This window comes from Cetorhinus maximus, chromosome 17 (assembly GCF_964194155.1).
Source record: "Cetorhinus maximus chromosome 17, sCetMax3.hap1.1, whole genome shotgun sequence".
NCBI lineage: Eukaryota > Metazoa > Chordata > Chondrichthyes > Lamniformes > Cetorhinidae > Cetorhinus > Cetorhinus maximus.
In genome coordinates this window covers 83,071,879-83,097,350 of record NC_135895.1, presented here as the reverse complement: position 1 = coordinate 83,097,350, position 25,472 = coordinate 83,071,879, and the positions used below count along the sequence as shown (strand labels likewise).

The following is a 25,472-nucleotide window of genomic DNA, read 5'->3' as shown; positions in this document are numbered from 1 at the left end:
ATATGGACTTACAGATACACAAACAAAGGCATTGTTATCCTTATTTCACAGTTAGCTCCCGGTCCAACAACGTGCTCCACTGAGCTACAAAATGAACACGACCACACTTCTAAGGAAGAAAGAACTTAGACAACATCTTCCACATCCTCAGGACATGCCAAAGTTTTTCGTAACAAATTAACTATTTTTGAACTTTCCTCATTCATCTTTTGCTCGCAAAACACTGTTTCTAAAGAACTTCCAAAAATTGTATCATGTAGCCACAATGACTGCCCTTCAAAAGTGCTTCATTGATGGCAAAGCACTTTGGGTGTTCTAAGCTTGTGAAAGGTGCACAAATGCAAGTCATTTCTTTTCCTTTTCCTGATCAATATTAAGCACATCCTGTGAGTGGAACTTTGGTCAGAGACAGAATCTGTTAGGTTTGCCAACCCTCCAGGCTTGGCCTGGAGTCTCCAGGATTTGAAGACCAATCTCCAGGACACTGCTGTGTGCAATCCTGGAGAAAAATCTTAGGGACATGAAAAAAGATTGTCTTTTTAAAAATGTATTTGAACACTTCTCTTTACCAGATATCAAAATATTGAAAATGGCCGGGGTGGGGTGGAAATGCTGTTTGGCTGACAGTCAAGCATCATCCAGCTGGGAAATGAATCTTATTGCTTTCCAATTGGCATAGGAAAGCAGGCCATCACAAGGATGGGTGTGTTGGTCAACGAGTGGCTGGAGAATGGGGCAAGTCATGTGATGAAACTTCCAGGAATACATGTGATCACACTTGGCAACCCTAGTTTGTGAAGTGATGTTTCCTTTCATTAAACAGACTGCCCTCAAACCTGACAATGGCAGCGTGGTGTGTAGAAGCTAATGGGTGCAAATCAACATCGCACAGCTCTATGGAAGTGCAATATACTCCAATGTCTTAACCAGAAACACATAACATTAATAACTTGCATTTATAAAATGCCCTTAATGCAGTAAAAAAAACCCCAAGGTGTTTCACAGGAGCATTATCAAACAAAAGTTGACACTGGACCCCGTAAGGAGTTATTAGGACTGATGGTAAGTTTTAAGGAGATGAAAGAGGTCGATGGTTGGAGAGGCTTTGAGAGGAAATTTCAGAGCTTAGGGTTGCAGCAGCTGAAAGCATGGCCGCCAGTGGTGGCATGATTAAAATTGGGGTTATGCAAGAGACCAGAATTGGAGGAATGTAGAGATTTTGGAGAATTGTAAGACTGGAGGAGGTTACAGGAATAGGGAGAGGACTTGAACCCACAAGTAGTTAAAATTAATCAGAAAGGTATTGATATTCATCAGAACTGCAGGACATGATGACTGGACATACTGTAAACAGATGCACAGGTCATTTGTCTGCTCTGTCAGGGAGTCCAGGCTCTGCTCCTTGCACTGAAGCTGGTGGACATATGCATTTTCTCTTTAAAAAAAATGATAATTGAATCACATCCATTCTGTGCTGAGAGAGAAAAGTGCCCTGGACTTCCTTTGCTACAGTGGACCTTGTTACGATCTGTTACTTTTTTGGTTCCATCTATAGTGATTCAGCACCTGTTCAGAGATGGTGACAATAAGAAAGAGCAATATCACCATCTAGTGGAATAAAAGTGTCCTTTTTGAAAGTGAAACAACTTCAGCAATATCTGAGTTTCATACAACAATATACATTTACAAAGAAATAAAAACAGAAAATGCTGGAAAATCTCAGCAGATCTGGCAGTGTCTGTGAAGATAGAAACAGAGTTAACGTTTCGAGTCCATATGACTCTTCTTCAGATTTACAAAGAACCTTTTTGGAACGCAAGAACACAAGAAATAGAAAGCAGGGATAGACCAATCGGCCCTTCTAGCCTGCTCTGTCATTCAATACGATCATGGCTGATCTTCCACCTCAACTCCACCTTCCCATTCTATCCCCATATTCCTTGTTTGCCTTGGTGTGGCAATCTGAAGTGCAATACACCTTTAAGAGAATGTGAGCAGATTGACCACGTGACTGTACGACCCAATAGTTATGTAGCGTGAGCTACAATGTTAATGTTAATCTAGAGTAGGGTCTGGATGGAGAAGCACACATCGCGTTAGTGCTCTGTTGTGTGTGTAAATAAATAGCACTTGCTTCACCTCATATTGGTCTCTGCGTCTGCAGTATATTGTTATCAACTCACCTGCCAACAGATAAGCATGCAACTGGTTTGCAAGCAAAGCGACCCTGTAGTAGAACATAACAACTGGCGATGAGGAAAAACATGACCAGTCAACAACACCAAGGAAAGCCGCAGAAACGCAACTGAAGTGAATCAGCCATACCTTGCAGGCTGATTGTAAGTACAGCCTTCACCATAGTCGTCAAAGTTATCTCCTCCAGTATGCCACAGTTTGGCCACATCGAACCGTTTGATCAGACCACCGATGACTGGTCACATTATATTGAATGCCTCGTGTTTTTCTTTTTGGCCAATAACATTTCGGGGGAGGAGAAGAGGCCGGTGATCCTCTTATCAACATGTGGTAGTTAAACATACGGCCCAATTCGTAGTCTAGCGGCATCCAACGCCTCAGATATCAAGAGCTTTGATGAGTTGGTGAATCTTGTGAAAAGCACTTTCAGCTGAAACCCTCAGTAACAACACAGCGTTTTAAATTCAATTTGAGGTGTCGCGCCGCTGGAGAGACAGTCGTTCACTATGTAGCAGCCTGAAAACAACTGACAGAGCACTGTGAGTTCAGGATGTCGATTAATGACATGTTAGGAGACTGATTAGTGTGTGGGATTAACAAAGATGCCATTCAAAGAAGGTTGTTGTCAGAAACTAATTTAGACTTCAGCAAGGTGCTGGAGTTGGCGCTTGCAATGGAAAGCTCAGTCAGGGACTCGGAAGCAATCAAGAGAGCACAAAATAGCTCCGTCCTTCGTATTGGGATGGAGGCACCAGTTAGAAATGGCGCGGAAGCGCCGGGCTCTGCGGAAAGGCAGGAACCAGCCACCATTAACAGACCAGCAAAAAGCAATGGTTTAACAGAGAAAACCAACAATAATAATGGCAGAAATGGAACCAGACAGCCTGCAAACAAACGACAATTTAAAAGAACCAAGTGTTTCTACTGCCATCGCAATGGGCACATTATGCGATATTGTAGACAGATTGAGACAAAACTTCAAACAAAAAGGCAGAAATTGTGAAATTCATATAATAGAGGAACCAGAAGAAACAGTCAGATATTTATTCACTTACACAACTTAAAAATGAGTAAAACAGAGCCAATCTACATGACAGTGGAAGTCAACGGAAAACCCATCCAAATGGAGGTGGATACAGGGGCATCCACGACAGTTTTGGAGAACATACATTTAAGTATCTGAATGAAAGTATCTCAATGGAGCTGGAAAATTCAGATGCTAGATTAAAGATGTGTACTGGCAAAGACACACAAGTAAAAGGTATATGCAAGGTTCCAGTACAATACAGAAGCCAGTCTGCTAATCTATCCCTGATAGTGGTAGCAGGGGAGGGTCCAACTCTATTTGGTCGGAACTGGCTTAAGGAAATAAAGTTGGAGTGGACTGAGACTTTTCAACTCAGAATGAAAGATCAGCAAGAATTATTACAGAAATATGCCTCTGAGTTCAGGGAAGAGCTCGGGAAATTTCAGGGGCTGTAAGCTAAAATCCATGTGGATCCTGGGGTCCTGGGGCAACCCCCAGATACTTGAAGGCAAGGCCAGTCCCCTATGCATTACGAGGAACAATGGATATTGAATTAGACAGGCTGGAAAGGTTGGAAGTCTTACAGCCTATACAATTTTCCAGATGGTCAGTGCCCATAGTTCCAGTATTAAATCCTGACCAGAGTGTGTGAATATGTGGGGACTACAAGTTGACCCCTAACAAAGTGACCAGATTTGACAGGCATCCTATACTAAAAAGTGATGAATTGTACTCCAAGCTTGTAGGGGGAACTGCATATACGAAACTCAACATGAGCCACGCTTATCAACAAGTCGAGCTAGAAAAGGCCTCTCGTGATTTTGTGACTATCAACACACATTGGGTGTTATATCAGTATGCCAGGTTACTCTTCGGGGTCTCATCGGCTTGTGCCATTTTCCAATGGACTGTGGAAAATTTACTTCAAGGTCTACCCCATGATCTCGATGAGGTCCTAGTAACAGGACTAACTGATGAACACCTGGCTAACCTGGAAGAGGTATTGAAGCATTTCTCACAAGCCAGAGTACGTTTGAAAAGGGAAAAATCTATCTTCCAAGCAAAAGAAGTGATTTACCTGGGTCATAGGGTCGACTCGCAAGGCCTTCACCAGTAGAAGACAAGGTAAGAGCGACTCGTGAGGCGCCAGCCCCAAAAAACACCACAGAACCCAAGTCCTTCTTGGGAATGGTTAACTACTAAGGTCGTTTTCTTCCAAATTTGTCAACAGTACTGGCTCCATTACACGGTTCACTCAAGAAAATCCATAGGTGGACTTAGCAAGCTCCACAACAATAGGCCTTTATGGCAGTACTGCTGTTGCTACATTCATCAGCCCTGTTGGTACATATCGACCCAAAGAAATAATTAATTTTAACCTGCGATGCATCCCCTTATGGAGTAGGGGCAGTACTCTCTCACCAGATAGCAGATGGCTCTGAATGGCCCATTGGCTACGTTTCAAGAACACTCAGTGTGGCAGAATAAAGATACTCACAAATAGAGAAAGAAGGCTTATCCATTGTATTTGGCATTAAGAAATTCCACCAATGGTTGCCATGTCACCATTGTATCCAATCACAAGCCACTACTAGGTTCTTTTGGGGAAGATAAGGCAATACCCCCAATTGCCTCGGCACTCATCCAAAGGTGGGCACTGATTATAGCTGCTTACAAATATACTTCTATTCACTGGCCTGGGAGCCAGACTGTCAATGCCGATGCGCTGAGCCGATTATCTCTAAAGGAAAAAATGTGAACGTCCCCATCCCTCAAGAAGTTGTCTTGCTATTAAACTTGCTGGATTCATCACCAGTCAATGCCAAACAGATCAGAGAATGGGCAGACCGTGATCCAGTTTTGTCTTACATCAGAGAACAAGTCTAGCAGGGATGGTCTAACGAGTCAGTCGGATGAAATGAAGCCCTATTTTAACAGGAGCTACGAGCTCACCTGTCAGGATGGCATCTTACTATGGGGAGCAAGAGTCATTGTGCTTCCAAGAGGAAAACAACCATTATTGACAGAATTACATACTGCTCACCCCAGCATCTCTAGAATGAAAATGTTGGCGCGCAGCTACTTATGGTGTCCAGGGATGGACACTGAAATCGAAAACATGGTCAAGAGCTGCATGCAGTTCCAACAGGTGCAGAAATTGCCTCCTTCTGCTCCACTGCACCCCTGGGAATGGCCAGGAAGGCCAAGAGTCCGCCTCTATGTTGACCACATGGGACCTTTTTGGGCACAATTCTCCTCTTATTTATAGATGCTCATTCCAAATGGATAGATGTATATGAGGTGAGATCACCCACATCTGCTGCCACCAAAGACAAATTGCATCAGAGTTTTGCCAGGGTTTAATAGTGTCTGATAATGAAACGGCATTCACCAGTGGGGAATTCTAAAGATTTACAAGTCTCAATGGCATAACACATGTTAAGACCTCACCATACCACCCTGCATCCAATGGGTTGGCTGAGAGAGCAGTCCAGACCTTCAAGGCCAGAATGAGAAAACTAGATGGAGCCTCTGTAGCAACTAGATTATCACGTTTCCTGCTCAGCTATAGGACTACACCACACACGACCATCGGTATTGCCCCCGCAGAGTTAGTAATGAAGAGACGTCTCAGGACTCGTTTGAGTCTCATAAGGCCAAATTCAGGGGGGAGAGTAGAGAGAAGTCAGGAGGCCCAGAAAAATGGACACGACTACCACAGTCATGAGAGAAACTTTGATGCAGGAGAAGCAGTTTTTTCAAAGACCTTTGCAAAGACCAAACAGCACTGTGGGTGTACCTACACCACATGGACTGCAGTGGTTCAAGAAGGCAGCTCACCACTACCTTCTCAAGGGCAACTAGGGATGGGCAATAAATGCTGGCCCAGTCAGCAAAGCCCACATCCCGTTAATGAATTAAAGAAAAGTATCGGTTGAAGGTCGGATAATCAGGAATCACGTAGGTCAGTTCAGGAAAAGGGAAACAGGTCCACAAGAAAAACATTCCGATTGGAGTCTACACCACTGGCAGGAAGAACTCCTCTTGCTTTGGAAGTATCTGTAAAATCCAATGAGCCTGAGAGAGTCAAAGAGGCAAACTTGCAGGTTCCTACAGGGGAGCCAAGTGGACAGATGACTCCTGAGAGGGAAGCCTCAGATAAACCATCCAAAGTCGTAGAACTACGACGGTCAATAAGTTTGAAAAAGCCTCCTGAGACCCTGAATTTGTAAGTAGTTTATTTATGTAAATAATTAATATATTGTAAATTGTACTTTCAAGTAAGGGGGAGGAATGTGGTAATTTGAGGTGCAATACACCTTTAAGAGAATGTGAGTAGATTGACCACGTAATGTTAATGTGAGTCTAGAGTAGGGTCTGGTTGGAGAAGCACACATTCTGCTGAAGGGTCATGAGGACTCGAAACGTCGACTCTTTTCTTCTCCGCCGATGCTGCCAGACTTGCTGAGTTTTTCCAGGTAATTCTTTTTTTGTTTTGGATTTCCAGCATCCGCAGTAGTTTTTTGTTTTTATTTATGTTAGTTCTCTGTTGTCTGTGTGAATAAAAAGCATGAGCTTCACCTTACATTGGTCTCTGCGTCTGCAGTATATTGTTATCAACTCACCCACCGACAGATAAGCATGCAACCAGTTCACAAGCAAAGCGACCCCACAGTAGAACATAACACTTAAAGTCCAAACACTTGTTTTGAATGTACTCAATGGGCCTCCAGGGCTGGGATCAGAGGCTGGAAGGTGCTAAAAATAGCCCAGCCGGGTGGCATGCTGGCTCCCCAGCTCCATCCCACCTTCAGGACATTTTAACTGAGGCGGAATTGGGAGCCAGCAGAGCAACCTACCTGCACACAGCAGGTAACTGACTCACTAAAAGCCTAACTGAGGCCAATTAAAGGAGGTTGACTGGAAAATTCCAAGTGATCACCAGGTTCCTGCAGGCAGAAGTAGGAAGCAGGAGTTGGCCAATGAGCATTTCAAATCAAGGAATCTTGCAGCACAGATGGAGGCCATTTGGTCCATTGTGCCTCTGCCCGCTCTTTGTAAGAACTGTCCAATTAGTCTCTTTCCCACCACACTATCCCCAAATGTTTCCATTATCATAGAAAGGATCATTTAAATTTGCAGAACAGAAGGAGCCTATTTGGCACATTATGTTTATGCTAGTTCTTTGAAAGAGTAATCATGCTTAGTCTTACATAGTGCCTTTTTATCTGCATGTAACCCAGTAAGTTCCGCGTCCTCAAGTTTGTCCAATTTCCTTCTAAGATTATTTATGGGTTCATATTCCATCATCTTTTCAGGGAAAGCTTGCCAGGTCCTGACAACTCTGAGTGAACAAAGTCTCTTCATCTTCCCTCATAAATCAGTCATTGCCAATGATTTTAAATCTAAAATCTTTGATTATTGACTTACTGGCAGAGGGAATAATTTTTATCCACTCTATCAAAACCTTTCATCACCTTGAAAACCTCTGAACATTTTTTGTTCCATGGAAAACAGTCTGAACTTTTCCAACTTCTCCTCGTAACATCCTGGTAAACCTCCTTTGTAAGCTTTCTGTCAGGAAGGTATAATAATAATTTTCATAATGTTCTTTGGAATTTATTGTAGAGTAATAGTGGGGTCTGTGCCTTTGTCTGTGTGTGTGAGACTTAATTGAATTAAAGGCAGCTGGTCTGAAGGCTTTGATGTAACAGAAGATAAGCTAGCATTGAAATGTTAAATAGGTAAACGTAGGTGTAAAGGGAACATTTACATTTTTAAATAAACCAGACTAGCTTGATTTCAAAGGAGGGGTGAAATGTTTCACCCAGCCAGGGGAAATTAAGAAGCAGTGCGTTTATTTTGGTACTACGAGAGATTTTTATTATTAGAAAGGTAAAGTCTAAAGACATCGTGAAACAATGAGAATTTTCATTCAAATGGAAAAATATGGATAAAGGAGAGAAGGCTGTGCGCAAGGAAAGGCATTCTAAGATCTAAAACAAATGTGAAAAACCCTCCAACATCTATGCCTCAAGTTGCTATTGACAAAGAACTGAAGTTAAGAAAACTCACTTTGAATTGGATTGTTCAGGGTATTGTGTTTCTTTGCCTGGGTCTTTTAAAAATCTATGTGTTTTATTGTTGCCTTAATGAGAGTGTAACTGGGACCTTAGATTAATTAGGGGATTTAGAAGTTATCATAGTAGTGATTTATAGATCTCTGTATGTACTTAAAATCATTTCTTTTAATAATAAAGATTTAATTTAGTTTTGTAATAAACCTATAAGACTCGGTGGTCTTAAGACCATAAGATGTAGGAGCAGAAGAAGGCCAATCAGCCTATTGAGCCTGCTCCACCATTCAATGAGATTATGGCTGATCTGATAATCTTCAACTCCACTTTCCTGCCTTTTCCCCATAACCCTCGAATCCCTTACTGATTAAAAATCTGTCTATCTCAGCCTTCAATATACTTAATGACCCATCCTCTACAGCCCTCTGCGGTAAAGAATTCCACAGATTCATTACCCTCTAAGAGAAGAAATTCAATATCAACATCTATCATTGTTATATACTCCAATGAGTACAGGCCCAACCTACTCAACCACTCCTCATAAGAAAATCTCTCCATACCCGGGATCAATCGAGTGAACCATCTCTGGACTGTCTCCAATGCCAGTGTACCATTTTTCCTCCTTGTTAGGGACATAACCCATGTCCACATATCCACTTCATTCTTCCACTGGTCAAATGGTTCAGACCCATCCCCAGACAATTTATACTTGCTTTAAGCTGTTCTTCACAAAAACCGTTGGATTATAATCTTCTGTCTGAAAAAAAAAGTTCATTGTTTCTAACCTTCACCTTTAGGCAACCATTCTCTGCTACTATGTTAAACTTCTAACAGTTAGTTGGTGAAGTAGGAGACCAGAAGCCAATCTTTACTCAGCTATCAATTTATTCACAGAATAAAACATTATAAGTATATTGCTTTTAACTCTACTCTTTCACCAGTGCCAATAAACATCTCTTTTCTATTTTCAATCAAACATCCAATCAATGCCTTCCACCTGTATATATGTAGCCTTAATTTATACAATGAACATTCCATGTTCTATTATTAGCATCAAGGCAGGTGACCAACCCTGGTTCAATAAGGAGTGTGGGAGAGCGTGCCAAAAGCAGTACCGGGCATACCAGAAAATGAGGTGCCAACCTGGTGAAGCTGCAACACAGGACTACATGCATACTAAACAGCAGAAGCAACATGCTAAAGGCAAAACTAAGCTATCCCACAACCAACAGCTCAGAACAAATCTCTGTGCTCTTGGTGGTGGACAATAAACAACGAGCAAGTGGAGGAGTGCCATGAACATCCTCATCCTCAATGATGGGGGAACCAAGCACATCACTGCAAAAGACAAGGCTGAAGCATCTCCAAAATTCCTCAGCCAGAAATGCCAATTGGATGATCCATCTAACCAACTCTCCTTGACATTGAATGGCAATACTATCTCTGGGAGTTCCTATTGAATGGAAACTTAACAGGACCAGCCATATAAATACTGTGTCTATATTATTGTGTCTACAAGAGCAGGTCAGAGGCTGGGAATTCTACAGCAAGTAACGCACCTCTTGACTCCCCAATGCCTGTCTAATATCTACAAGGCACAAGTCAGGAGTGTGATTGAATACTCTCCACTTGTCTGGATGAGTGCAGCTCCAGCAGCTTGACACCATCCAGGACAAAGGAGCTCACTTGATTGGCACCCCATCCACCACCTTAAACATTCACTCCCTCCACTACTGGCAACAGTGTGTACCATATGTATGATGCATTGCAGCAACTCACCATGCCTCCTTCAATAGCATTTTCCAAACCCATGACCTTTACCAGCCCTAGAAGGAGAAGAGCAGCAGATGAATGGGAACACCACCATCTGCAAGTTCCCCTCCAAGCCACACACCATCCTGACTTGGAACTGTATCACCGTTCCTTCACTGTCACCAGGTCAAAATTCTGGAACTCTTCCCCCTAAAAGCTCTGTGGATGTACCTACACCACATTTACTGCAGTGGTTCAAGAAGGTGGCTCACCACCACCTTCTCGAGGGCAATTAGGAATAGGCAACAAATGCTGCCTAACCAGCAACACCCACATCCCATAAAAAAAATTCAAAACCCCTCTATTTCCTTTGCCCTGATATGCTTGTCTTGCCTCCCATTAAATGCATAATACTATTTGTTCAACCACTTGCGGTGGTAGCAAGCTCCACACTGTCACCACTATTTGGGGAAATACATTTCTTCCCAATTCCCTATTTGATCTCTTGGTGACTTTCTTATATTGATGGCCTCAAGTTATGCTCTTCCCCCCAAGTGTAAACATTCTGTCTGTTTCCGCTCTGTCAAAACCCTTCATAATTATGAAGACCTCTAGGTTACCCCTTAGCCTCCTCCTTTAAAGAGAAAAGAGACCCAGTCAGTTCTTCCCTTTCTAATATGTGTTTTGCATTTCTGATATCACCCTTCTAAATCTTCTCTGTACCCTCTTCAGTGCTTCTAAATCCTTTTTATAATATGGCGACCAGAATTCACACAGTACTCTAAGTGTGGTCTAATCAATCTTCAAAACGTATTTAGCACAATTTCCCTGCTTTTCAATTCTATGTGATGGAATACTCTCCACTTGCCTGGATTAGTGCAGTTCCAATCATGTTCAAGAAGCTTGACATCATCTAGGCCAAAACAGTTCATGCCATCCACCATCTTAAATATTAATTTCCTCATCGGTGCAATGTGATCAGACTGAGTGTCACCTACAAAACACATTGTAGCAACTGGCGAAGCCTCTATCAACAGCTTTTCCCAAACCTGTGATCTCTATCATGTAGAAGGACAAGGGCATTAGGCACATGGAGACACCACCACCAGAAAGTTTCTCTCCAAGTCGCACACCATCCTGAATTGAAAATATATTTCTTCATAGCTGCCAGGTCAAAATCCCAGACCTCTCTACCTGACAGCACTGTGGGAGTTCCTTCACCACAAGGATTTCCATAGTTCAAGAAAGCATCTCATTGTCACCTTCTCAAGGGCAGTTAATGATGGGTAATAAATCTCGACCTTGTAAGCAACGCACACAGCCGGTGAATGAGACTATTTTTTCGAACAATCTGCTGGTGAAAAACCATGAGCAAAGATGCTCAAGTACAAGGGAGCCAGCTTTTGTAAGGTAAATGCAATAACATTTGGGTAAGTCATGAGATCAGACATCATGAGACAACATGTCAGATTAGTCAAATGTCATGTGGTCAGAACATCACATAATGAAACCTTCAGGAAAGCCTCCAACCAGCGGTGGGAACCCTAAAATATATGGTTTTTGTGATGGAGAGGATATGGGGTCGGAAGCTCTGCTCAAGCTCAGATATAACACAGAGCTTGTGATCAATCTGGTTCAGCTGAGGCAGTGGGCGGAGAGGACACAGCGTTTGTGATGAGGGCTGAAGCCAGTGGTTTTGACCTTCACATTATATGGACTTTATACTGCAGCAACAATCAACAAGCTCAACACCATCTTGGACAAAGCAGTCTGCTTGATTAGCACTTCACCTACGGACATAAACAGTAGGGTTGTCAACACTTGTCGGACTCTGATTCATCACATGATCTCAGGCCTCGGCAAACCTTTTTCTTTATGTCCCTAATATTTCTATAACTTATACACAAAGGTATTCAAACAAAATGAAAAAGAAACATTGTTCTAAATGTCCCAAATAATTTTTCTCTTGAATTATTGTTCAAAGCAGTGCCGAGGAGATTAATCTTTAATTCCTGCATACTCCAGGACAAATCTGGAGGGTTGGCAACCCGATTAAATATCCACCAGTAGCGCACTGCTGCAGTGTGAACTATCTAAGGCAGGGATGTCAAACTTGACCTTTGTGTTGTCTTCATCCTGGCCAAAAGTTGTTTGGACACACTTGGGTGGAAATTGGTCTGTCTATTGTCCATTTTTTTGTTGTAAGACAGGTGCAAAGTATACCAATTTCTCGGCACAGGATCCTGTACCTGATCTGCGTTAATGGAAGGGCTGCGCTTTATTGGTCCCCACAAGTTTATGAGCAGCTAGCAGCTTTCTGAAATCAGCATTTAGATAAACAAGTGTCCTAGACCTGTTTCAGGTCCTGTGGAGCTGGGGAAGCAATATCCCAGACTCGGATGAGGAGGTCAGGAATCGAGATCGAAGGCCAGTTAGGCAAGTTTGGAGGCCTGGGGTATAGGAGGCCCTGGGGTTGAGGGTGCAGGAGTGAAGTCCTTTTTTTAATATTCATTCATAGTATGTGGGCTTCGCTGGCCGGCCCAGCATTTATTGCCCATCCCTAGTTGCCCTTGAGAAGGTGGTGGTGAGCTGCCTTCTTGAACCGCTGCAGTCCATGTGATGTAGGTACACCCACAGTGCTGTTAGGAAGGGAGTTCCAGGATTTTGACCTGGTGACAGTGAAGGAACGGCAATATTTTTCCAATTCAGGATGGTGAGTGACTTGGAGGGAAACTTCCAGGTGGTGGTATTCCCATCTTTGCCCTTGTTCTTCTAGGTAATACTGGTCGTGGGTTTGGAAGGTGCTGTCGAAGCAGCCTTGGTGAATTCTTGCAGTGCATCTTGCAGATGGTTCACACTGCAGCTACTGTGCGTCGGTGGCGGAGGGAGTGAATATTTGTGGATGTGGTGCCAATCAAGCAGTCTGTTTTGTCCTGGGCGGTGTCAAGCTCCTTGAGTGTTGTGGGAGCTGCACTCATCCAGGCAAGTGGAGAGTATTCCATCACACTCCTGACTTGCACCTTGTAGATTGTGGGCAGGCTTTGGAGAGTCAGGAGGTGAGTTACTCGTCACAGGATTCCTAGCCTCTGACCTGCTCTTGTAGCCACAGTATTTATATGGCTAGTCCAGTTCCGTTTCTGGTCAATGGTAACCCCCAGGATGTTGATAGTGGGGGATTCAATGATGGTAATGCCACTGAACATCAAGGGGTGATGATTGGATTCTCTCTTGTTGGAGATGGTCATTGCCTGACACTTGTGTGGCACGAATGTTACTTGCCACTTGTCAGCCCAAGCCTCTGGACGTCCCCAGCATCACAGATGTCAGTCTCCAGTCAATTCGATTCACTCCACGTGAATTCAAGAAAAGGCTGAAGGCACTGGATACTGCAAAGAATATGGGCCCTGACAATATTCTGGCAATGGTACTGAAGATTTGTGCTCCAGAACTTGCCGCGCCCTCACCAAGCTGTTCCAGTCCAGCTACAATGGCATCTACCCAGCTATGTGGAAAATTGCCCAGGTATGTCCTGTACACAAAAAGCAGGACAAATCCAAACCAGCCAATTACCACCCCATCAGTCTATTCTCGATCATCAGTAAAGTAATGGAAGGGGTCAACAACAGTGCTATCAAGCGGCACTTGCTTAGCAATTACCTGCCCACTGACACCCAGTTTGGATTCTGCCAGGGCCACTCAGCTCCTGACTTCATTACAGCCTTGGTTCAAACATGGACAAAAGAGCTGAACTCCTGAAGTGAGGTGAGAGTGACTGCCCTTGACATCAAGGCAGCATTTGACCGAGTGTGACATCAAAGAGCCCTAGCAAAACTGTAGTCAATAGGAATCAGGGGGAAATCTCTCCGCTGGTTGGAGTCATACCTAGCACAATGGCAGATGGTTGTGGTTTTTGGAGGTCAGTCATCTCAGCTCCAGAACATTCTGGGGTGGGAAGGACCAGGGCCTTTTAGGGGCAGAAGGATAAGAGGCCTCAGGGTGGGAAAGGATGAAAGATTGCAACCCTTTGCAGGGAGAGATCAGAAACCTTTGCAGGGAAGGGGAGGAAGCCTGGTGGGAGGAAGGATTGGAAATCTAAGGGGATGGTGGTGTCAGGAGCAGTGACTTAAATTTGGGGCCATGAGAGGCTCTTCCCAGCTTCAGTTTAGGGGCAATTGATAGCATAGTGGTAATGTCATTGGATTAGTAATCCAGAGGCCCAAGATAATACTCTGGCGACAGGGGTTCAAATCCCACCATTAGAAAGCCAGTTTCAGTGATGGTGTCCATGAAACTATCATCAATTGTTGTAAAAACCCATCTGGTTAAAGGGAAGGAAATCTGTCATCCTTACCTGATCTGACCTACAAGTGACTGTAGACCCTGATCAATGTGGTCGACTATTAACTGCTCTCTGAAATAGCCTAGCAAGCCAATCAGTTTAAGGTCAAGATTTATTACCCATCCTTAAACCTAGTGGCTTGCTAGGGATGGGCAACAAATACTGGCCTTGCCAATGATGCCCACATCCCTTGAAAGAGTAAAAAAAAACATTCAGAAGCCCTTTTACTCTGTGTTCAATTTTGATTCTTGTTCTGTAATAGCTTTTATGTTTAAGGTGTAAGAGTTATTCTTAGGAGTGCAAGTTGGCTATAAAGGCAGACTGTAAAGAGGTTGGAAGATAATTAGGGCTACATCAAATCATTACAGGCAGAGCCAATTAAGTCAGTTAATCGTGAGTTTGAGGTTGAGAAAAATTAAAGTGAAACAGCTTAGACATGGTCACTCGTGTGTAAGGCTGGCTCATTGGGGACCAAAGATCTAAGTGAAACAGATAACCCAGCCATGAAGGGATTCACCAACTCATCACTCCAGAAGCCAATGCTTGCCGACCAGGAAAGGGAGGAGGCTGATGCAACCACACCACACATGACGATGTGGTTGTGTAAGCTCTGAACATTGTTAATCACATGTGTCTTGAGCAATTTTATGGAATGGGTGTTCAAGGCAGTTTGCTTGCCAGCTATCAAAGGAATTACTCTTAAAGTAATTGCACCAAATCATAAACTTAAATTCTGGTCACTGCTGTAGTTAATACTCAGCACCCATTATAATTAATCTGCAGTGATATATTATGCAAGCAGCCTTTACTTTTTGTTTTGTTTGGTGATTCTGTCCATGAATGATTTGCTATTCAACTACTAGGTAACTCTGATTACCTTTTTTAGAGTCATAGAATTATAAAATGAAACATTACAGAAGGAGGCTATTTGGCATGTTAGTCTGTGCTGGCTCTTTGAAAGATCCATACAATAAGTCCCACTCCCCTGCTTTTTCCCCATAGCGCTCCACTTTCTTCCATTCAAGTATATATTCAATTTGCCTCCAAAGTTATTATTGAGTCTGCTTTCACCACCCTTTCAGGCAATGCATTCCAGATATTAATAATTCACTGCATTAAAATATTCTCCTGGTCTTGCCTCTGGTTCTTTTATGGACAAACATAAATTTGTGCCCTTTGGTTACTGACCCTTCTGCCACTGGAAACAATGAAAACCCTTCATGATTTTGAACATCTCAGTTAAATCTCAATTTAACCTTCTTGGCTCAAAGCAGAACAACCCCAGCTTCTTTCTTCTCTCCACGTAAGTGAAGTCTGGTTTCTCTAGTACTATTTCAGTAAATTTCTTTCACACCATCTGTAAGGCCTTGACAGCCTTCCTTAAGTTTGGTTCTCAGTATGGGACACAATTTTATGTTTTGGCTTCTTCCTTGATAATAATAAGAATAATATTTTTTGTGGGTGAGGAAGCAGCTATAATTCAATGTTGAGGATAACAATCCATTCAATGGCATCAGCAGATGTAATGTGAATGGTTTTATGCCACCAAGAATGGATAGCTTAGGGCAGGGTGTGGGCGAGTGTCTGAATTCTTTTTTATTTGGTCACAGAATATGGGTGTTGATGGCTAGGCCAGCATTTACTGCCCATCCCTAATTGCCCTTGAGAAGGTGGTGGTGAGCTGCCTTTTTGAACCGTTGCAGCCCATGTGTTGTAGGAACACCTACAGCGCTGTTAGAAAGGGAGTTCCAGGATTTTGACCCAGTGACATTGAAAGAATGGTGATATAGATCCAAGTCAGGTTGGTGTGTAGCTTAGTGGGGAAATTGCATATGGTGGTATTCCCATGCCTTTACTGCCCTTGTTCTTCTAAGTGGTAGACATCGCAGGTTTGGAAGGTGCTGCCGAAGGAGATTTTATGAGTTGCTTAAGTGCATCTTGTAGATGATAGACACTGCTGCCACTGTGTGCCAGTGGTGAAGGGAGTGAATGTTTAAGGTGGTAGATGGGTGACAATCAAGTGAGCTGCTTTGTCCTGGATAGTGTCAGGTTTCTTGACTGTTGTTGCCACTGCACTCATCCAGGCAAGTGGAGAGTATTCCATCACATTCCTAACTTGTGCCTTGTAGATGGTGGACAGGCTTTGGGAAGTCAGGAGATGAGTTACTCACTGGAGAATTTTCAGCCTCTGACCTGCTCATGCAACCACAGTGTTTATATAGCTGGTCTAGTTCAGCTTCTGGTCAATGGTAACCCTCAGGATGTTGATAGTGGGGGATTCAGCGATTATAATGCTATTGAATGTCAAGGGGAGATGGTTATTGTTGGAGATGTTCATTGCCTGGCAGCTGTGTGGCATGAATGTCACTTGTCATGTTGCAGCCCAAGCCTGGGTATTGTCCAGGTCTTGCTGCATATGGACACAGACTGCTTCAGTGTCTGAGGATTCGTAAATGGTGCTGAACATTGTACAATCATCAGCAAACATCCTCACTTCTGACCTTATGATGGAGGGAAGGTCATTGATGAAACAGCTGAAGATGGTTGGGTCGAGGAGACTACCCTGAGGAACTTGTGCAGCAAAGTCCTGGGACTGAGATGTTTGACCTCCAACAACCACAACCATCTTCCTTTGTGCTAGGTATGACTCCAAGCTGTGGAGAATTTTCCCCTGATTCCCATTGACTCCAATTTTGTTAGGGGTCCTTGAAGCCACACATGGTCAAGTGCTACCTTGATGTCAAGGGTGGTCACTCTCATTTCACCTCTTGAGTTCAGCTCTTTTGTCCATTTTGGATAAAGGCTGTAATGAGGTCAGAGCTGAGTAGCCTTGACTGAACCCAAACTGAGCGTCAGTGAGCAGGTTATTGCTGGTTAAATGCCATTTGATGGCACCATTGACAACACCTTCCATCACTTTGCTGATGATCGAGAGTAGAATGATGGGGTTGGGCTGGGTTGGATTTGTCCTGCTTTTTTGTGGGCAATTTTCAACATTGCTGGGTAGATGCCAGTGTTTCAGCTGTACTGGGTCAGCTTGGCTAGTGGTGTGGCTAGTTCTTTAGCACAAGTGTTCAGTACTACTGCCAGGGTGTTGTCAGGGCCCACAGCCTTTGTGGTATCCAGTGCCTTCAGCAGTTTCTGGATATCACATAGAGTGAATTGAATTGACCGAAGATTGGCATCTGTGATGCTGGGGACCTCAGGAGGAAGCCAAGAAGGATCATCCATCCAGCCCTTCTGGCTGAAGATAGTTGCAAAAACCCTAGCCTTGTCTTTTGCATTGATGTGCTGGGCTCCCCTATCAATGAGGAGGGAGATATTTGTAGAGCTTCCTCCTCTAGTTAGTTGTTTAATTGTTCAGCACCATTCATGACTGAATGTGGCAGAACTGCAGAGCTTAGACCTTATTCGTTGTTTGTGGGATTTCGTAGCCCTGTCTATTACATGCTGCTTATGTGGTTTGGCATTCAAGTGGTCCTGTGTTTTAGCTGCACCAGGTTGATGCCAATTTCCCAGATATGCCTGGAGCTGCTTCTGGCATGCCCTCCTGCACTCTTGATATAACATGTGTTGATCCCCTGGCTTGGTGGTAATGGTAGAGTGGGGGATATGCCAGGCCATGATCTTACAGATTCTGGTTGAGTACAATCTGCTACTGCTGATGACCCACAGTGCCTCATGGATGCCCAGTTTTGAATTGCTAAATCTGTTTGAAATCTATCCCATTTAGCATGGTGGTAGCGCCACACAACATGATGGCACCCTCAATGTGAAGACGGGACTTAGTCTTGGATGGCCACAGTCAAAATTTGAGCTTTTCCTCATGTTCCACTGTAGACCAAGTGGCCACATTTCCCCTGGCCTGTCCTCCATCGGCTGAGAATTGTCCAGATTTTCCATGGTAAGTTGAAACCTAGGACTTCAATATTCAGGTCAGTTACAAGGGGGTTGTGGTTGGAGATGGTTGCAGTCAGCCAAGAGGTGTGACATCGAGGGGTGGGGCTGTCATCAGGTTGTAGGGCATGGAGTGTTTTGCAGCAGGGGCTACGGGATTTCAGATGGGTGCGTGTTTTGTTTTTGAGGTCCTGTGTCAATGGGAGTGTTTTGCTGTCAATGGGTGTGCTTTGGGGAGAATATTTTCCCTGTGGACATCAGGATGTTCAACGTGTGCAAGCAGAGGAGGCCATGATTTGGCAGGATGACAATGCCTCCACGATGTCCTCATCAAGGAAGCACCAATGCTGGGTTTGCACTTGTTGTTGTGATTGCGCGATTTCGAGCTGTCGTTGTTTGACACTCGGGGCGTGCCGTAGTTGTCAAGTTGACGTGTTGATCGCGGACGGAGGAGCTCCAAAAAGCAAAACCCGGTAGAGAGAGAGGGAGAGATAGAGTGTGACAGAAACCGGGATGGACTGATAGAGAATGTGAACGAAACCGGGAGAGAGAGAGAGAGAGCGAGACCGGGATAGATGGACAGAGAGCGCGAGAGAAACCGGTACAGACAGAGAGAGAGACGAGGATAGAGAGAGAGAGAGGGAGAGAGAGCAGGAAACCGGGAGCGAGTCAGAGTCGGGACAGGGACATGGCCGCCGAGCTGAGCGAGTGGTCGAACCTGGCCGGGAGCGAACCGGGCAGCGGGTCCTGGGACCTGGAGCGGGACTGGGGTAAGTGTCGGGGTCCGGGATGGGCGATTCGGCATCAGGACCAAGCCTGGAGCTCAGATCAATGAGATTAGGGTTAGTGTGTTAAGTGACTTGACGTGAGGTACAGGAATCAAGGCCACGCTGCGGGGACAGGGACAGGGAGAGTGTTGTAAAGCAGGGAGGTCGGGCTGTGTGTGAAGATCATGAACAGGAACTTCGAACACTCTTCGTTCGTCAGCCCAGGTTGTAGTTAGAGCTGCTTTTTCTGTTTGTAATCTTTGGAGTAACCGCAACTCTGGCTGGGAAGTTCTGAGGTGGCTTTTTTTTTAAAAACCTCAATTTAGTGCCTGGTGATGAATTACAAATTCAGTCAAAACGTGTTAAAACTGTGACTCTGTTAACAGTTACAGAGATAAACTGGCATTCTTCACTTGCTGCTAAGGGAAATTTCACATCCTTGGGATAATAATGCTTTGGTTGTTAAATTCATAAATGTGTTTGTCAAGATTTCATCTTTATGTGTTGCTTTCAGAATCAAAAATGTGTTCTTAATGAGTGCCTTTGTCAGTACTTTGTAAGCATTGAACCAGGAATTGTTCTTCACTATTACTCCTTCATGCCCCATACTTATTCACATGGATTTGATCTTGTGCACTTTGTTGATCTTGACTGCACAGGGACCCATACCTAGTGTGGGCTTTACATTACTTGCAATTTCTTCCTGTTTCCAAAGAGTTGCTGATTTTGGAAGTGGTGAAGCAGCCAGAAATCAAGGCCACAGCCTCCTTCACTTGGACATGGATGATGCCGACATCATATACTGTGCCCTGGCTACTGCTTCCTAATCAAACCACTTTTTTCAGATAGAATCTGATAAACAGTGGTCAATAATAGAAAAAGAGTAGTGAAGAGATTTCATGCTGCACTATTTGAAGAGCAAGGGAGTTCTGGTCAATATTTACCTCTCAACCAACATCACAAAAGCAGGTTATTTGGTAATTATTTTGTTTGTGGGAGCTTGCAATGCACAAATTGGCTGTCGAATTTCAACAGCAATGTAGAGTGTTTTGAGTGGTGCTGCAGAAATGCAAATTTCTTTTGTGCACTTGCTTTGTTGAGGTTAATTAAATAGATGCCTGTCCCAACCATTTTGAATGATCCATGGTTGCTGGAAATGGACTTGTTCCAACTAGTTATTGTGGGCAGTACTGGTCAGAGTGACACTGTGTCTCCCCTGAATGCACATCGATATTAAAAGCCATCTTGTGTTGAACTGGATCCATCTTCTGACTCCTCGGGCTTTCTGCACATCAGACCATAATATTCCCTCTAGCATGCATGAGCAGGATCCAAGTTCGATTTTAGAATCATAGAATGGCACAGCACAGAAGAAGGTAATTTTCCCCATTATGTTTGTGGTGGCTCTTAAGTGTTATCCAAATTGTCCCCCTCCCTTGCTCTTTGCTCATAGCCAATGTTCTGCCTTCAAGTAGTTATATAATTCTCCCCCGAAAGTTTCTGTTGAATTTCCTTGCACTACCTTTTTCATGTAGTGCACTCCAGATCAACATTGTGCTGCGAAATTTTCTGTTTCCTCATGTTGCATCAGATTCTTTTGCCGATTACCTAAAGTTTGTGTCGTTTGGTTACTGCCCCTGCTGCCACGGGAAATAGTTTGTCCTTTGTGTTTCTGAATTTTGTGTCATCTGCAAACTTAAAATTATAGCCCATAGTCCCAAGTCAAGGTCCTGAACACAAATCAAAAAAAGCATTGCTCCCCATCAAGAGCGGAGAACACCGCTGTACATTTCCCTCCTGAAAAGCAGCTGTTCACCAGTGCTTTGAGTTGTTTTCTGTCTTGTATCCATGTTGCCCCAGTCCCTTTAATCCCATGGGCTTCAATTTTGCTAACAAGTCACTTCTGTTTATTAACCACCTTTTGAAATTGCAGATGCACATCAATCTCATGCATGTGAGTAAAACTGAGCATTTTAGGCTGTAATTGATTTAAATTTTGTCACTGCTCGCATATTCTATGCTGTCTTTATGTATGGGGAGAGTAACTTGACACTTGTGGTTTGGGTCAAGGATGTTGGACTTGCATTAACACAAAGCTATCCAGTTTCTTCGAGTGGTAATGCATGCTTATGCGCTGGGATGCAGGTTAATGGTGCATTTGGGCTTGGTGCTGAGATCCAACCTTATGCAAAGTATTATTGTTATTCTGACAGCTGTGCCTTCAACTCTCTAGGCTTTAAACTGTGAGATTCCTTTTCTTCTTTCTTCTTTAACACATACCTCTTTGACGAAGGTTTTAACAACCTGTCCTAATATCCCTTTCTGTAACTTCGTGACAATATTTTGTCTTAATGCTCCTGTGAAGTGCCTTGGGAGGTTGTACTGCCTAGAGGCAAATCTTACGTTGGATTACATAAGATATATGACACAGAAACTGGCCGTTTGGTCCAGCCAGTCCATGCTGGTGTTTCTGCTCCACTTGATCGTCCTGCCATCTTTCCTCATCTATATTTACTACCGTAACCATCTATTCCCCCTCATATGCTTGTTCATGTTAACCTTAAATGCATTGATACAATTCGCTTCAACCACTCTTTGTGGTAGTAATTTCCACATTTTCACCACTCTTTGGGGGGGGGGTAAGGAAATTCCTTCTGAATTCCTTATTGAATTTCTTGGTGTCTATCTTATACTGGCAGCCCTGAGTTATGCTCTTCCCCACAAAAAGAAACATTCTCTCTGTGCCCACTCTATCAAAACCTTTCATCATTTTAAAGATCCTTATTAGGTCACCCCCTCAGTCTTAGTTTTTCAAGAGAGAAGAGACCCAACCTGTCAATCCTTCACTGATATGTATGTCCACACATTTCTGGTATCATCCTTGTCGATCTTCGCACCATCCCCAGCGTCTCTATATCCTTTTTATAATATGGAGACCACACTGCATGCAGTACTCGAGTGTAGTTTAACCAAGGTTTAATGCAGTTGAGCACAACTTTCCTACTTTCAATTCTATCCCTTGTTATGAGAATATAATAATTTTCATAATATTGTGATTTATTGTAAAGGTAGGTTAATAGTGGGGTTTGGATGAGTTTCTGTGTGTGTGGGGGATTTAATTGAATTGGAGGCAGCTGGTTTGGAGCTTTTGAGTTATCAAAAGAGAAGCTAGGTTTGAAATGCTAAATACGTAAACATGGCTGAAGTTTTAGAATTTGCGATGTGAAGAACGTTTGCTTTAGATAAACCAGCTGTGAATTTCAAAGAGTTGGTAAGGCATTACACCTAGCCAACAGAGGCTAAGCCAAACAGTGTGTTTATTTTTCCCAAAGATTGCTGATAATATGGGTACTAGGGAAGATTTATATTATGGATGAAGTAAAATTGCAAAGACATATTGGAACAATGGGATTTACATTGAAAAGAGAGAAACATGTATAAAGGAGATGAGGTTATGTGTAAGCAGAAGGAATTCTAAGATCTAACAAGTGTGAAAATCCTCCAGCTTCTATGCATCAAGCTGCTGTCTATAGGAACTGAAGCTAAGAAAACTTATTGCGAATATCCCTGTCTAGGGTATTGTGTGCTTTGCCTGGATCTGTTGAAAACTATCTTGTTTTACTGTTGCCTTAATGGAGGTGTAACTAGGAGCTAGATCAATTAGGAGATTTAGGAGATTTATTATAGTAGTAACTTGTAGACCTATGTATGTACTTAAAATCTTTTATTAATAAATGTTTAGTTTAGTTTTGGAAAAATCCTATAAGTCTTGGTGGGCTCATTACTACTGAGTTCAAGGTATGCATCCCGAAATAAAGTACAAATTGCAAACAGTTGTAGCAGCTGTTTCAAGTTTCCCTCTGGGATTTGAGCAGCTCAGCATTTAGCATCCGCTGTGCCATAACACCCTCTAGAAATAAAATGTCGCGGAAATCGGAGTGAACACTCAGACCCAGGAGGTTTGTCTCGGAAGCCTTTATTAATCGTGATATCACGGAGAGCCCAGTAGCATACAAGGTAGTTAGCTGACACTCTGAGGAAGCATCAGAGCACACACATATTTATAGTAGAAGTTGTACATATCAAAGAGCTTGAAGGTGATAAGACTGTCTAACTTTCAATGATCAATTACATTGAGAATCATTGTCACACAATTAGTCTATTCTAAGTTTATGACTATACAGGATATTGGGGGAAGCTCACGTAGTAATAAGAAGTGAGACAGAGAATAGATAACCATGCTTGACCTTATCTTTAGTGCTAGGGGGTGTACACTCTAGAGAACAGATGACTATTGCTTGATCCTGGGGGCAGACATCCCAGCCCCGTCTCAAGGACTCCAGGAAGCCTGCCCATGACACTCCCCTTTCTCCCCTCCTGCTCAATTAGCTGGCAGCTGCAGGTGTGCCTGCTAGAACAGAAGAGGGAACTGTGCTGTAGTATTCCACTATGGTGCTAACGAGAGAGGGAACTGTGCTGTAGTATTCCACTATGGTGCTAACTGTTTAACCCTTGGTTGACCTGTAGATGTATTTTATTCTTCCACACAAAACCTAGCACTAGGTTTGTATTTTTTATGGCCTTTCTAACCTATGATGCAGATTTTAGTGATTGATGTTTTAGCACTCCGAGGTGCCTTTGTTCCTGTGCCACACCTAGACTTGCACCTTCCAAATTATAACTTAATTCCCTATTCTTCCTACAAATGTAATTCCTCACATTTCCCTGTTTTGAACTTCATGTGCCGATTGATTGTCTAGTCTGCAAGTTTATTCATGTCCTCCTGTAATTTCTTGCAGTCCTCCCCTGTATTGACTATGCCCCCAATTTGGTGTCATCTGCAAATTTACAAAGTGTGTTATTGACTCCGAAGTTCAAATTATGAACAGCTGTGGTCCCAGTGCTAATCCTTGTGGAACACCACCGTCCCTCTTATGCCACTCCAATCATGTTTCCACCCCTATAACATGACCAAAATGGCTCTTATCAAAGTTATAACTCACATCCCATGTGATTTGGACAAAGGTAAACTATTCCTGTTCCTCCTCGACATTTCTGCAGCCTTTGACACGGTTAATCACACCATCCTCCTCGATGCCTCTCCATTGTTGTCCAGCTGGGTGGAATTGCTCTCATCTAGTTCCATTTTTATCTATCCAGTCATAACCAGAGTACCTCTTGCAATGGCTTTTCCCCTGTTTTCACACCGTTACCTCTAGTGTCCCCCAGGGATCCATCCTTCACACCCTCCTATTTCTTATTTACTCGCCATCCCTCAGTGACTTAATCCAAAGTAGATGTGTGTGTCATCAGTGTACCTCACCACCACCCCCTCAACTCCTCCATTGTTACTAAACTATCAGACTGCTTATCCAACATCCAGTACCTGATAAACAGAAATTTCCTCCAGTTAAATATTGAGAAGACTGATGCCACTATCTTCAGTCCCTGCTCCAAATTTCATTACCTAGCCACTAACTCCATCCCTTTCCCTGAAAATAGCCTGAGACTAAACCAAGCAACTTTGGTGTCATATTTGATCTCAATGAGCTTCCGACTTCATTCACGCTGTCACCAAGAATGCCTATTTTCACCTCTAACATCGCCCGATCTCTTCGCTGTCACAGCTCATCTGCTGTTGAAACCCTCATTCATGTCTTTGTTTACCTTGAGACCTGACTATTCCAGTGCACTGCTGGCTGGTCTTCCACATGCTATACTCCATAAACTTGAGGTCACCCAAAATTCTGCTGCCTTTGTCCTTACATGCACAAAGCTCCATTGATTTATCATCCTGTGCTCACTGATTTACATTGGCTGCAGGTCAAGTAGCTCCTTGATTTTAAAATTCTCATCCTTGTTTTCTAATTTTCCCATCGTTTTAGTCCTTTTTTCTGTAATCTTTTCCAGTCCACAACCCTCTTGAGATATTTGTGCTCCTCTAATTCTGCCCTCTTGGACATGACCAATTTTAATTGCTCCACCATTAGTTGCTGTGTTTTTAGCTGCCTATGGCCTAAGCTTTGGAATTCCTTCCCTAAACCTCTCAACTTCTCGACCTTTATTTCTTCTAGTCGTTTGATACTACAGAACATGAGTATTGCTGAAAAAAGAGACATTTCGAAGCTTTTCATCTTGCACTCATCAGGACACTTCAAGGAAACCAATACAAGGGTCCAAGCTTTCCTCATAAGACAACCCACTCATTCCAGGTATCTATCTAGTAAACCTCCTCTGAACCGCTTCCAACGATTTACATCTTTCCTTAAAAAAGGAGACCAAAACTGCACTCAGTATTCGAGATGGGGTCTCACCAATGCCCTGTATAACTGAATAACCCTGCATAACATATTTACTTTTGTTTTCAATTCCGCGTAATAAACGAAAGCATTCTATGAGCCTCCTTGATTACATGT

General features: G+C 43.3%; 1 protein-coding gene across 3 annotated transcripts in view; it reads left to right on the top strand.

The window, feature by feature from the left end:
* The first annotated feature begins 18,718 nt into the window (after positions 1 to 18,718).
* atf6 (activating transcription factor 6) overlaps positions 18,719 to 25,472 on the top strand; it is a 367,278-nt gene continuing 360,524 nt past the window's right edge. For all 3 annotated transcript variants that reach the window (XM_078561554.1, XM_078561552.1, XM_078561553.1), the window contains exon 1: positions 18,719 to 19,059. In XM_078561554.1, coding sequence (XP_078417680.1) covers positions 18,978 to 19,059 — 82 coding nt within the window. In that variant the 5' untranslated portion in view covers positions 18,719 to 18,977. The remainder of the gene's footprint in view (positions 19,060 to 25,472) is intronic.